This window comes from Canis lupus, chromosome 7 (assembly GCF_011100685.1).
Source record: "Canis lupus familiaris isolate Mischka breed German Shepherd chromosome 7, alternate assembly UU_Cfam_GSD_1.0, whole genome shotgun sequence".
Lineage (NCBI taxonomy): Eukaryota > Metazoa > Chordata > Mammalia > Carnivora > Canidae > Canis > Canis lupus.
Genome location: NC_049228.1, coordinates 39,177,711 through 39,191,476, shown reverse-complemented (window position 1 = coordinate 39,191,476; position 13,766 = coordinate 39,177,711). Strand labels below are relative to the sequence as shown.

The 13,766-nt window shown below is 41.5% G+C and overlaps 1 protein-coding gene across 21 annotated transcripts in view; it reads right to left on the bottom strand.

Annotated features, from left to right (window-relative positions):
• ENAH (ENAH actin regulator) overlaps positions 1-13,766 on the bottom strand; it is a 145,325-nt gene that overhangs the window by 10,467 nt on the left and 121,092 nt on the right. For 13 of the 21 annotated variants that reach the window (XM_038542839.1, XM_038542830.1, XM_038542833.1 and 10 more), the window contains 7 exons: positions 10,426-10,730; positions 8,479-9,270; positions 6,177-6,481; positions 5,184-5,317; positions 4,926-4,983; positions 4,240-4,288; positions 2,590-2,656 (listed from right to left, as the gene is read on the bottom strand). In XM_038542839.1, coding sequence (XP_038398767.1) covers positions 2,590-2,656; positions 4,240-4,288; positions 4,926-4,983; positions 5,184-5,317; positions 6,177-6,481; positions 8,479-9,270; positions 10,426-10,730 — 1,710 coding nt within the window. Of the gene's footprint in view, positions 1-2,589; positions 2,657-4,239; positions 4,289-4,925; positions 4,984-5,183; positions 5,318-6,176; positions 6,482-8,478; positions 9,271-10,425; positions 10,731-13,766 lie in introns of those variants that run through there. The other 8 variants (XM_038542843.1, XM_038542844.1, XM_038542845.1 and 5 more) reach the window with 3 other exon arrangements.

The window sequence follows — 13,766 nt, the reverse complement described above, 5'->3', positions numbered from 1 at the left end:
AAAGTATCAACAAGTATCAAAACACAAAAAAAATGACTGTAGCTTGAAGTAAGCAAAATTAACCCCTCTCAGAAAGAAAGCATATAAACTTTTTTCTACTTTGAATATAAGATCTGTGAGCTCTTACTGAAAACCATATGAGAACTCACACATTTTCCAATGGTACATTCCAGTCATAGTTTAAAATAATTTTAACTACAACATTCTTGCTTTTATCCTACCATTCAACATCTTCACTTAATAAATACAGCATCATGCAGATTCTCCTATGTATTACAGGGTATTAATCCATCCTACCACTAATATAATCTTAACATGGATGTTCGTAAGAGAATGGAGTACTTTCACCACCCTGCAAGGATGAGGTGCCCGTAAATAAAAATATCAAGTGGCCAGTACACTGGAATAGGGGAAGGAATAGGGGAGAAAACTTGAGAAGAAAAGCCATACAGTTTAGTCCTTCAAACATACTTTTAAAATCTTTTATGGCTTAAAATTGCTTGGGGTGAACTTTTTAGACATGTAGTGCTGGCTGGATCAAATCTTTTTTTTTTTTTTTTAGTTTTTATTTATTTATGATAATCACACAGAGAGAGAGAGAGAGGCAGAGACATAGGCAGAGGGAGAAGCAGGCTCCATGCACCAGGAGCCCGACGTGGGATTCGATCCCGGGTCTCCAGGATTGCGCCCTGGGCCAAAGGCAGGCGCTAAACCGCTGCGCCACCCAGGGTTCCCTGGATCAAATCTATCAAAAGGTGTGTGAGTGGTTAGGGGAATGATTGGGCATTTCCAAATTTCCGTTTCAGGAACGGAGAAAAAAAACCACCTACCAGAGCAGAATACGACTATCAATACACTACTGGATAATAAGAACCAATATTCAGTCAACCTAAAGAAAAGTCCTTTTTAAATGGTGATTTTCAGAACACTTATTAAACTTCCTTTAGAAGTCTGAAAAATCTTTCAAAGAGTATTTTTTAAACGAACCCAAACACAGTAAGGAACTTACTCCACTTGGAGAAGCTCCTTCACATCCCTCCATGGACTTAGGGTTAGCTTCAGGGAACCCATTATCAGGAAGGTAGGAATGAAGAGTAGACACAAGAGAAAGATTCTTCCCTGTCACTTTATGGCTTCAAAAGACACATGGAGCATCACACTTCTGTGCTCTGATATGCACTTGATAAGTCAGGCTTCAAAATGTGCGAGTGGAGAAATTCTGTAAAAACTACTTGAGATGCACTGGAAGGCCACATCAATCAGGTATCTGATAAACATTAATGTGTAATTTTTCTACTCTATCGAAAACATGTCCACCAAAAGCAATTCCTGCATTTTCTTCCAAAATCAAATACATTCATCTTTTAGCCACTGAGAAACTAAAAGCTTCCATATAGTCGAAAAGGCTGTTTCTTTGAGGAACTTTAATTGTCATCACCAAATCTTTCCTGTCAAGCACACAGAACCACATAAAAACAAATCCAAATTTAGATTTAGGCTAACAGGAACAGACCTGTGACAATGTGAGGTCTGTCCTTGTATTTTTCTTTATTAGTTTTCTATTATCAGAGTCAAATTTGCTTTTAAGGTAGGCAAAAATAAGGCAAACAGCTCAGAAATAAAAGGCCAAAACCTTTTTAGTCTCTAGACACAGTACTTTTTTTCTGAAAAAAATGTAAGCCCTCTAAGCTGCCTCATAAATCAGGAAAAAGTTTCATCTATATTCAAGACCTGAGATACAAATTTAGTTATGGCAATAAAATATGCCTAGGTAAGAAATGCTAAATTTGCTAAGACCATGCCCTCATGGCCACTGGTAGAAATAGAAATTAACTAATCTTGTTTCTGGACACTATCTTTTCTAAGTTTATTAAAACTAGAAGTGTCAACTGAGAGAGAAATCAATCTTCCTACTTCACCAATTCCAAACTTCAGGCTTTATTTTGCTCTCTCTTAAACAGTGCAGGAATTTTTCTCCAGCTGCTTTTATAAATTTCTTTTAAAAATTACATTTACAAAATGAAGGATGTCACTGAGATGAGAGAAATGTGAATATATTATAAAATATTGTTCAACCTTAAATTTTTTGAGTGATAATGGTACTGGGGTTACACAAGAAGACATCTCAGGTCTTAGAGAAAATGCTGAAGGATTCAGGATAAAGGAGCACATATTTGTTCTTTCCAACTCTCCAGAGGAACATGTATAGAAGTACAGGTAAGAAGAGCTCAAGCCAGTGTGGCAAAACTCGTAACTGGAGAATCTGGGTGATAAGCATATAGGGGTATTTGCCTACTATTCTCTCAACTTTTCTACAGTTTTGAGTTTTTCAAAATAAAAAAAATTGGGAGGAATGAAAGCTATCTTAAAACTTTAGACAACCTGGTAAACAGCATCTGTTGGAATTCAGACAATCACTAGGGAAAATACAATGGTGCTCAGTGGTTTCCAGTCACTGAATAGTAGGATTACAGGTTTTATCTGCTCCTTTGTACAATTTCAAGTTTACCATTTAAGTTTTTCTATGATGAAAATGTAGTTGTTCATTTCTTTTTAGATACACGTGTAGTAAGATTTAGACACACATACCTGGAGATAACAGGTGACTTGCTGCCATTCATTGTATTTGTTCTTTCCCAAGGTTTTCTTGTTGGTTCTTTAAAAATAGGGAACATAAGTTATGAAATATTCTATGTACTCCCAGACTTATTTATTATAAAACAAATGACAAAATACTAAGTAACATTATACACGTTTATGTAGTAATACAGATGAAAAATTTATTTCAATTCTGAACTTTAATTAAAATCTATAAGGATTCTAATTTGTACAACTCTCAGACCTTAAAGTGAAAAGAAATTAATAAGCGAATGTGACAAGCCACCCTGGGAAAGTCACAGATGGCGAAGCCTAAGACACTAGAAGCCCACAAACCAGGAGGTACATGGTCTCTCTAAAGAAGCAGGGCTCCGTATTAGATAAGTTCTCAGCTTGGGGTCCAGATTAGCTTCAGGGAGTACACGAGTGAAATTATGAGCAAATCTGTATAAAAATATGGCTAACCCCTCTTGGGAGAGAGGGAGGAATCAGCTCTTTAACTTCTGAATGGTGACCTTAATTTACAATGGAGTTCTACACTACCTGTGTTCTTAGTAACAGCATATATATTAATTTTGGCTTCTGGAAGAAAGACAAAACTATTATAGTAAGCAGTTCATGAATCAGAGAATTTTTCATCAGAGTAAATCAACAATCCGGTCTAAGGTCTATTTAGAGGAAAAACAATTCACAAAGTCACAATAATTTTAACCACAATAATCAAAATATTGAATAGTCACCATTCAATAATGAGAATGTGAGTTTTTCTTGGCAAATGGATTACAATCACAAAAACAAATTTTTTAGAATTTCTAAATAGTGGAATTCTAGAGGTCGCTGCTAATCAACATGTGTAGGTATTAATGTGGACATTTCTCTATAAATACTTCTCATGGGCCATTCTAGATATTAATCCATCGAAATGACCAAATTTACTCATATCACTTTATTCCAAATGAGATAAAAAGCTGAAGAGATAAGTAGTCTAGCTCTTCTCTTCAGTCAAATACAAGGAAATGGCGTGTAAAACATAAGCACCTCAAATCCTTGTCATGGACACAGCGCTTATCAGGTGCCTCCAGTAAGAGGTAGTTGCTCATATTCTATGGAATATACTTGCAACATAGAGTCAACATCAGAAACTGCGCTGAATTCAACAACCTTCCCCAAAGCTATTATGAGACTTTTTTCCTTACAAATTAGAAGCTTTATTTTCCTGATTATCAGTATTACCCAAATGCATGGTTAAAATGCTCTCCATGTGAGAAAATGTTTTGAAGTGGACATCGGTGCTAACTACACGCTCACCTAATCATCACCTTTAAAAATCCATGATTAAAAGTACTTTCCTTTCATTTGATAATGTATGTCTCTGTGCTCTAGTGAATAACCTCAAATTATCAACAACAGTACACATGGAAATCGTCGGAAAAAAACTTTGGGTTTTAATGGATCTCCTAGTATCATAAGGGCAGAAGAAAAGCAAGTCACTGCTTTCAAGCGTAAACAAAAAACTTCAACATTTTCATCACCAGGCAGGCACTTGGTCCCAACATGGGTAAATGGGGCAGTTTTAGTTAAGAAGTATTAGTATTTCAAGACGGTTCATAAAGGTTAAAATAGATCTCCTCCTTAACTTACCGGGTGTACTTGTCGATGAGGCCTTAGAAATTATGGGCTCTGAATCTTCCTAAATATATAGAAACACTCATTAATCACACAGACTCAACGGCTTACACTCTTCATTTCCAATACTCCTGCTCCATTTCCTACTGTGTCCTTCATCAGCCTTTCCCTAGACTTTCCTCCTATCCCCCACAGTCCCTATCCTTGTGCAACCTCCCTGAGTGGCACTGGCCACTGCTACTGAGCCAGATGTCAGAGGCAGGTGGGAGGACAGGCACTGAAGCCCAAATGCAGCAGGGAGCAAGGAGACTGCTTGTCAAGCACTAGCATGTGGAGCAGATAAAGCGCAGCTGACCTGGGGCTCCTTGGGAAACATTTTAAAACCCCTGGTTTAGTCTCTAATTCCTTCATTTTCAATGCAAGGCAACTGACCCCCTAAGAGATTCAGAAAATCTAGTGAAGGTACAGCATTCACTCAACAGGTCTGACTGAGCATTTCCCCAACAAATCCATATGCCCAACCCGCCACGCAAGAATGCTATTAAAAATTGATCCATCACGCTCAAATAAGCCATTTTTAATATGTGAAGAGCTGAAATAAGTAATTTATAAGTTCCAGCTAATCTTTGACATCATGTCCTGAATGAGCTACGCCTGGCTTTCCCATTTTCAGATGTGGTAGATTCTCTTTATGAACTTACGTTTTTGTCCTCTTTTTGTTCTGTTTCTATTGTTGATCCCTTTTCAGCAATTCTTCTCCTAGAAAGAAGGTAAACCAGATTTTTAAAAAATTCATCTAACTCTCTTAGTATAAAAACTACTCTGATAAGGGAAGAACTGCATCTAGTTAAATAGTATCTGAATAAAATGAACCCAATCCTCTTCAACATTTCATTTGAAATGAAATGAAACATTTCCTCTTCAACAATTCCGAACATTTCATACAGTTTCTCACTCACCTCCTGGCCAGCAGGGCACTCATTTCTTCCATTAATCCACTGCCTCCTAAAGGAAGGGGTCCATTCCCACGACCTGTGTCTGACTTAGATGAGGCTGGGTTCACACCTCCGCCTGGGAAAGAGGCATCCTCCATCTTAATGAGAAAAGACAGATAATAAACTCCTGTGTTTATTATATTAATTTCAATACAAATATCTAAATATTATTTTTTAAATTTTTAAAGAACCAATGGAATGAATGGCACGAATTCTACATTCATCAGTGGAAGTTACATCCAAGTTATCATCAACAACAATGGGATAAAACATCATCACATGTCTCCCTGTTTGATACATGGAGAAGGACAGATCTGATGGCAAAAAAAATGTGTATCCTGCTCCAAAATGCATAATCCAAATCTAATCTTGAGGAAACTATCAGGGAAACCAAACTGAAAGATGAGCTACAAAGTCAGTTTTGCAGGTTTCACCAAAGTCAACCAGATTGCAGCAAATTTAGGCCATCACAGATAAATGTGCTGAGCAATGTGTCATAAAGGACATTATTGGACAATAGATGAAATTTGAATAGATTTGTAGATTAGAACAGTCTGTCATTTAAACTTCCTGATCTTTATTATTCTACAGTGGGCACACAGGTGACTGTCCCTGTTCCTATGAACCACATGCTCCAGTGTTTACGGAAACAGGGGCCTGGTGTGTCTGACTTAACTCTCAATTCAGACAGAAAGGGTGAGTATGTGTCCCGCAGAAGGAAACACACCCACACAGAGAATAATAAGCAAGCAGTAAAATGTTAAGTGGTGAGTCTGGGTGGTGGGGTTTACAGAAACTGTATTCTCATAACTTTCCTGTATGTATAAATTATCTCAATTTTTTTAATCAATGAAGTGAATAACAAGGGTTCATGAAATGAGAAGACAGTAAATCTGCTGCCCCAGTTCCTGAGAATTGGCACAAGCAGAAAGCACAGAGACATGGAGGCGCATTTACCCGGGACACTTTCCTCAGTTTCGCTCCGGCGATGGCAGCCGCAAGTCCAGTCAAAGGGCGATTGTCTTCGGACGCGGATGCCGCAAAAAATCCAGATGCAGGGAGGGGGGGAGCGGGAGGCGGAGGGGGAGGTGGGGGGGCTTGATTAGGAAGAGGGGGTGGAGGGGGTGGTGGTGGAGGTCCTGAAGCAGGGAGCGGAGGGGGTGGTGGAGGCCCTGGGTGGGGGGGCAGCGCTGCTGGAGCCAGAGCAGGACCTGGGGGGAGCGGAGGGGGAGGTGGAGGTGCAGGTGGTCCCAAGACAATGCCTGAGAGAGAGAGATGTTAAATAAGATGGTCAACAACAGAGCCTCAGGATACGATCCTGTGGAAAGGGCTGCAGGATGCCATGCTAAAACTAACTGCTTCTAACATCTACTACCTATAAGTGAGTTCCATCTAGCATAATGTTTAAATCTAGATCAGGGTTAAAAAAGATGCTAAAATCAATGCCAAAGTATATAATGTTCTACTTTAATGCCAGAGCTTTATTAACAGAACTCTGTGACAGTCATCTAATTACTTCTCTTGGGACCATGGGGATGTGGGAAACACACAAAGTAAGTGCTTACGAAATCTGTGACAGAGGCACCATCCCTGAAGGAAGGAGCCATGTGTATGACTGCAGTTAGTACCGGTGGAAGTACCAGGCCCCAAAGAGTCTGTGTGAACCCATAAAGGTTGAGACAGACAAGTCTACAATAGTGAAGACCCATATTTACGTGGTGACAGGTGGCCAAAGTAGCTGGACTGAGGACATGAGGGAGGGGCAGGTTCCCAGTTCAGGGTCTTAAAAGTGTTCCCCCCTTAAATCCAATGTGTACAGAATCACTAAAGTGAAGGAATTTATTAGAACAAACTATAACTTCCAAGTAACTACTAGAAACTATTAAGTGATACAGACTCTGAAGTATATCTTTTAGTCTAGATAACAGGGGTAAGAGAGAAATGCCTCCAATCTTGTAAAATCACAAAGGAGAGTAAACAAGAACTTATTCAACATCAGAAGACTGAACTAGGAGGCACTCTCCCTTCTTGAAGACTTAAAGGTTGATTTTAGGACAAATAAAATGCTACTTGCACACTGGGTGGTTATTTTTTGTAACTGAAAATACCAACAGCTCTCGGGAGAACACAGAGCAATGGACTGCCTCTCCTCCTCGGGCTGTTGGCTGTAAGGGTACAGCAGATGAGTCACCTGTGTCAGGTTCACTATACCTTCTTGTCTGGCATTACTGTCACGTGATATGAGTCTGCATGTACTAGAATTCTGAGTTTTTAAGCAAATTCGATGAGTCAACAAGAAAAATATATACGCAACAATGAGTCTTATTACTTAAGAACAAAGATTTTTTTAAATGGGGTAATTTAAAATCTAGGCTACAACACTGTTTCTTTCTACATACATATTTGTTGTCATATTCCTTCCTGTAATACTTGCTAAACCCTATCTTTGAAAAAAAGGATTGCCAAGCATCATCTTACTTACTGATGCAACCAGGTCCTTCTCTACTTACAAATAATCCATACTTAGAAGATTACATTCTCTCTTCCTCTATTACCATGACGGCAAGGTCTGGACAAGAGGAGGGTGGTGGGAGGGATAACTGTAGAAGATGCTTATTTTCTTTCAACTATCCCTTCAGACCACTAATTCTTGTAATTCTGGAGCATGGAATCCACTGGGGCATACGTCAAGCCTGCCATACTCCCAACTCCTGAGGCAAAGTCAGGCTGCTCCTGACGATTTGGGGTACATCTAGCCTAATGTAAGAAGCCCAATACAGGAGAGGCCAAAATGAAATAGGGCCCAAGATCAGAACTGTTCCAGGAGACTCTAGGATGACACATCTAATGACTTCAGTTGGGCACCAAGTATCATCTCTAAATTTCCCACCAATTAAAGGAAGACAAGTTAGGTCATATATTTATTGTGTCGATAAAATGTGTCAAGTAATGTTTTCCTAGTGGGACTAAAAAGGAATGTGTTGTGGAGGCCCTCAAATACTGGAACACCCCTCCAGCTACAATACTGTGAAAGACACCAAAATCCAAATTAATGTGGAAACTCCTCATCTTGATCTTCCAACTGCAATTAATCCAGCAGAAAGAGCCTTCTACTTGTTTAAATTACAGTAAGTTGGGGCACAGTGACATAGGGCTGTTCACCTATCAAAACCACCCTCCCCATGTTTCTAGGCAGTAACAGCTGCTGATACACCATGTTTCCAGGATGCGTTGTTAGCAGCAACAACGGAAGCCTTACCCTGTTGGGCTGGAGTCTCGGCCGGCTGAGAGGCTGCCTGCAAGCCTGGCTCAGAAGCAGAGGAGTCCCCCAGCACAGAGTTTAGAGGAGTCTCCGCAGAGGCAGGGGCAGCTGCAGAGGGAGAAGGGAGAACACTAGGCTTGGATGAGGGAGTTGAGGCAATAGGGGTGCTTGGAGGAGGAGAGGCTTGAGATCCACAGTGTGAGCGCGGTGCGAGGGAAGGCAGTGGAGGCGGCGGCGGCGGCACTGCTGGCCCTGAGGTAGGCGGTGGAGACACTGGACATGTGACAGAGTCAAGCGGCCCATTGGGTGCTGTTGGTGATGGAGGCATTGGGGGCACAGGAGAAGAAACACAAACAGGGAGGACAGGCCTCGGACCAGTCGCTTTGCCTGGGGGGCTGCTAATCATTACTGGAGGAGATGGAGGGAGGGGCGAAACAGTGGAAGTAGACCAGGCACAGGGCTTCGTAGCTGGAGGCTGAGAAGAGGGTGTGTTCACAGGAGAAGAAGGCCGAGAGTTTTTGTTCAGAGGACGAGGAACTGTAGCATAATGGGGAAGAACAGGGTGGAAGGCTGAACCTACAGATGCTGCAAAACGTGTCGCTGAGTGTCGCAGTGGTGGTGTAGGGGGTGTGGAAGTAGGTGGCAAAGCGGTCACTACAGCATAGTCAGGAGTGGCCTCTGACACTGGAGCTGAGATGACTTTAGCATAGGATGGAGGAGGTGCCGAAGGAGGCTGGCAACTGGCATACTCAGGAAGTGGCGCGCTATACGGGGAGCTGTCGGACGGTGCTGCACAGAAGGTGGGAAGCGGCAGCAAGGACAGGATAAAAAAGGAGAGAGAAAAAGGGAGCTAGTAAAGCCACAAAACCAGCATTCAGACAAAATGTACAAATGTAGACCACAGTTAGTACCCAACAACTAAGCACGTGTGCAGAAACGGACCTCACCCAAGCACCGCATTACCCTATACGTGCATTCTGAGACCCAGAGGAGGAAGAGATCAATTTTCTTTTTATCAGATAAGTATACTGATAAGTTAAATTGCTGAACTTCTCCTTTGTAAGAAAAAGACCATATCTTACTTCTCGTTATCTAGCCCACTAGAAGGACATTAAAATTATAGGACTACGACCACAAACAGAAGAATCCGTCTGCTTGTCTTTTAGAAACAACAAACGGTGAAACTGGCAAAAAGTTTTATAAAGGGCTAGGAGCCCCCTATTCAATGCTTATTTGTGGATAAGTGTTGTCCTATTGGCTATACCCCCAGAAAATAATTAGGCAGTTAAGAACAAATTATCACAAACAAACCAATCAACCACACTGAGACCCACGTTGAGACCTTTGACATAGGCCTTATGGAATAGAAAAATCATTCTTAAATCCTATTACAATAAATGTCCATTTTAATGAATGTTTCAAACTTTCAGTTTTTTCTTAACCCTTATGTCTTTCGATAAATTCCATCCAACTTAGAAATTTTCACCAATTTTTTGCAATACTAGAACATACATAAACTACTAGTCAGTTTTAGAGAGGGTATTTTCCTCCTTTGACAACTCTAGAGTACGCTCAAGCAAATTTCTTGAATCCTATAGGCTTCAGGACAGTTTAAGAAACCCCAAAGGGAAATACATTCACCCAATATAAAAATTTCTCATAAAGAAACACTTGTACTTTATAGCCAATTTACAGGGCCTCAGAAGAGTTTGAAAGCCAGACTACACATTTTTCAAAAGCTTTCCCAAATCTCCAAGCAATAAATGCAATAGAGAGAGGACTAAGAAAGTGGTAAAGCAGCAAGTGCTGCACGTTTTGCCCTGTCCGACTGTTCTGCCTGCCCCCGAGCCCCTCCTGTGCGAGCTCCGACAACCCAGGCCCTGCACCCGACACCCAGGCACCCACCCAGGCACGGGGCAGGAGAGCAAGGCACGTACTCCTTACCAGCGGCTGACAGCCTGCGCTCACGCTCCCGCTCCCATTCCAGCTGCTCGCGCTCAAGCTGCTCCTGCCTCTCGCGCTGCTCTCGCTCCCGTTGCTCCTGCCTCTCACGCTGCTCCCGCTCTCGGTCCAGCCGCTCCAGGCGCTCTCGCTCCAGCCGGTCCTGCCGCTCACGCTCACGCTGCTCCCGCTCGCGCTCACGCTCCAGCTGCTCCTGCTCCAGGCGCTCACGCTCCACCCGCTCCACCCGCTCGCGCTCCACACGCTCGCGCTCCAGCTCCTTTTGTCGTTGTTGCTCTTGCAGCTGCCTGAAAACCAAACATTAAAAAGATCAGAAATCTGCAACAATGGCCACTCATCACTAAACACCCACTCCTTCAGATGAACCTATGGGTGCCTTAGTTCTGATGCAGATACACAGTGGAGCCTGCAATCAACAGCTGCCAGTGAGGAAAGACAGGACAGGACCACTTACCAGTTTCATGGAAATGAAAAGGACTTCTCTTCGCTGGATCATTAGCATGATCATCTCATTTTATTCTGCACTGTTCATGAATGAGGTGCTACAAATAAATGAATTTTCCAAGTAACTGCAGTGACCATGCCACTGAATCAAATGTTTACTAAGGAACAGTCATCATTTTAGAAAACACAATGGCTGGCCACAGCAGCAGCTTGGCAAAAATCTGCTTATTTATTTTATTTTATTTTATTTTATCTTATTTTATTTTAGAGAGAGAGAGAGAAAGAATGGGAGCACAAGGAGGGGGGAAGACAAGAAGGTATAGTGAACCTCACACAGGTGAGGAGGGGAAGAGCAGAGGGAGAGAGAAGCCTACTCCCCGCTGAGCAGGGAGACCAACATGGGCCTCGATCCCAGAACCCTGAGGATCATGACCTGAGCCAAAAGCAGACGCTCAACCAAATGAACCGACCAGGCACCCCTGCTTCATTTATTTTTGAGCCCCATCTCTACTGTTTCTGAAGGATCGTTACTGGCAGATTTGCTAGGAGGAAAGGCACCTGTATCTTAAGATTTTGGATACATGGCTCCAAACTGTGTTCAGGAATGGTGGCTGGGCTCCCAACAGGAGATGAGAATTTCCTTCCTCTTCTCCAATACCCAACATGATCACCCTTTTTAATCGCAGCTAAGAGGCTTGCTACCACAACCAGCCTGCATCTTGGACCTTTCAGAGCACAATGAGACAAGGCTACATGCACTCTCTGACTGGTTGACTCCGGGGAGAATTCATATTCTATACTCACATGAAGAGCTCCTTTCTCTATTAAAGGTAATAACCCTTGGTCACAAATGTTGGTCATATGTATTTTTAACTTTTATTATGGCTTCTTAAATGCCTTTGATTTTTAAAGTTTCGTTTAAAACTGTAATGTGTTTAACTTTGTTAAAGTTGTCATCTGGCTTGTAACTTATACATAGAAAGTCTCGTGGTGTCATTCCTTTATGTGATCTGACATAAAATTCATGTTGGGTATGGGATGTGCAGTACTGAGCTACATCACAGCACCACTTAGAGCATTGACCATCCTAATTTAGATGCCACCTTTACATGTATTAACTGTTTCTGAAATTCCAGAATATTTTGGTTGGTGGATCTGTTTGTTTAGTATGACACTAGTACACTGATGCTTTGACATCTGAAATAAGTATCTGGTAGGGTGCATCTATCCTTATCCCTCTGCTTTTTGAGTTTTTCTAGATGATTCTCACTTACCTTCTTTTAGGTAAGTTTTAGGATTACTTTCTTAAATTCATCCCTTCTGGCAAGATCTATCCTTCTCAATCTTATTAACACTTCATTAAATTTGAAGACCAATGAGAAAAACATTCATGTCTTTTTAATCTCCTCTAAGAACATATGAAATGTCTCAGTATTTATGCATTTACATAAAAAATCTTTCACTCTAGGACTTCAAATGGTGGCTGTGTAATCACTGTGATTATATTAAAATCTACAGAGGCCCAATGTATATGGCTCTAAAACATACAGTTTGTTTTTAACTTCCACACATACATGTAATACAGCAAGCAAATGTCTCTAAGTTCTCACCTGGACCTAAACAATAGTCTTGCTATAAAAGTTACCTCTCCCTAAAATAAAAAATAGCCCCATCTTGTACATATCTCATAGCACAGAGGGTAAGATTAAATTAAGCGATGCCTTAAAAAGCTCTTTCAAACATTCCTGGGGCATAAGAATGCTCAATAAATGTGAGCTATAATTTGGAATCTCATGTGAGGACTTTTCTTAGATTGGCTAATAAACCACTGGGTTCCCAGTAGAGCCAGAGTTAAATGACAGAACATGGGTGCCAGTCTTTGTCCCTCCCAGCGCTACCAATAAACTACTAAAAGATTTTCCCAGAAATCTCTCCCCTTCATGATTCCTAAACTGACTATAAAAAGGGAAAAGCTCACCTGACAAGTGAACCAATCCCACTTCTCTCAGAAAAGCACGAAGTCCCTCTCTGGGCCTATCCCCATACCTAACAGTACCTGTCCGAAGGAAACAGAAAAGGCCTACAACAGTACTCAGGGCAAGCAGTCGCTGTGTGTGAGATACCAGCTATAAAGTCCTAAGCCAGATCTTTATGGTGCAGTATCAACTTGGGGAATCTGGACAAAGCACTAGCTGACACAGTTTTTGAGGAGTAGCAATATGCTGCAGGGGTGAAGGCAAGAAATTCGGGGTATTCACAAGTATGTTTTCAATAAGAAACCAAATAGAGAAGAGTCAGTTCTTTTTGTCAGTTCATCACCTCTAATAGATGAACTCAGCTGGGACTTACATTAAACACACAGTGTGTGTCAAAAAAAAATAGGAGCACACTCTATAATGTGATATTCTAAGCGATCGATTGGGTCCAAAAGGCAAAGACACACCCATATTATTCTAATTAGAACACATCTGTGTACAGTAGCTAAGAGAAACTACTTAGTTTCAGAAGATAGTAGCTTGGGCAGCCCGGGTGGCTCAGCGGTTTAGTGCCGCCTTCAGCCCAGGGCCTGATCCTGGAGACCTGGGATCCAGTCCCATGTCAGGCTCCCTGCATGGAACCTGCTTCTCCCTCTGCCTGTGCCTCTGCTTCTCTCTCTCTCTGCATCTCTCATGAATAAATAAAATTAAAAAAAAAAAAAGAAAGAAAGAAAAGAAAAGAATATAGTAGCTCACCAAGAAATCTAGGATGGAAAGACCCAAGTTCCTAGGCCCTTTTCCATTTCCACACCACCTCTTTCATTTAATTCTTGTCAACAGAATACAGGTACATAAAGCGTATTAACAAAAACCAACAGTTCATTGCTCCAACCTTCCCACTCA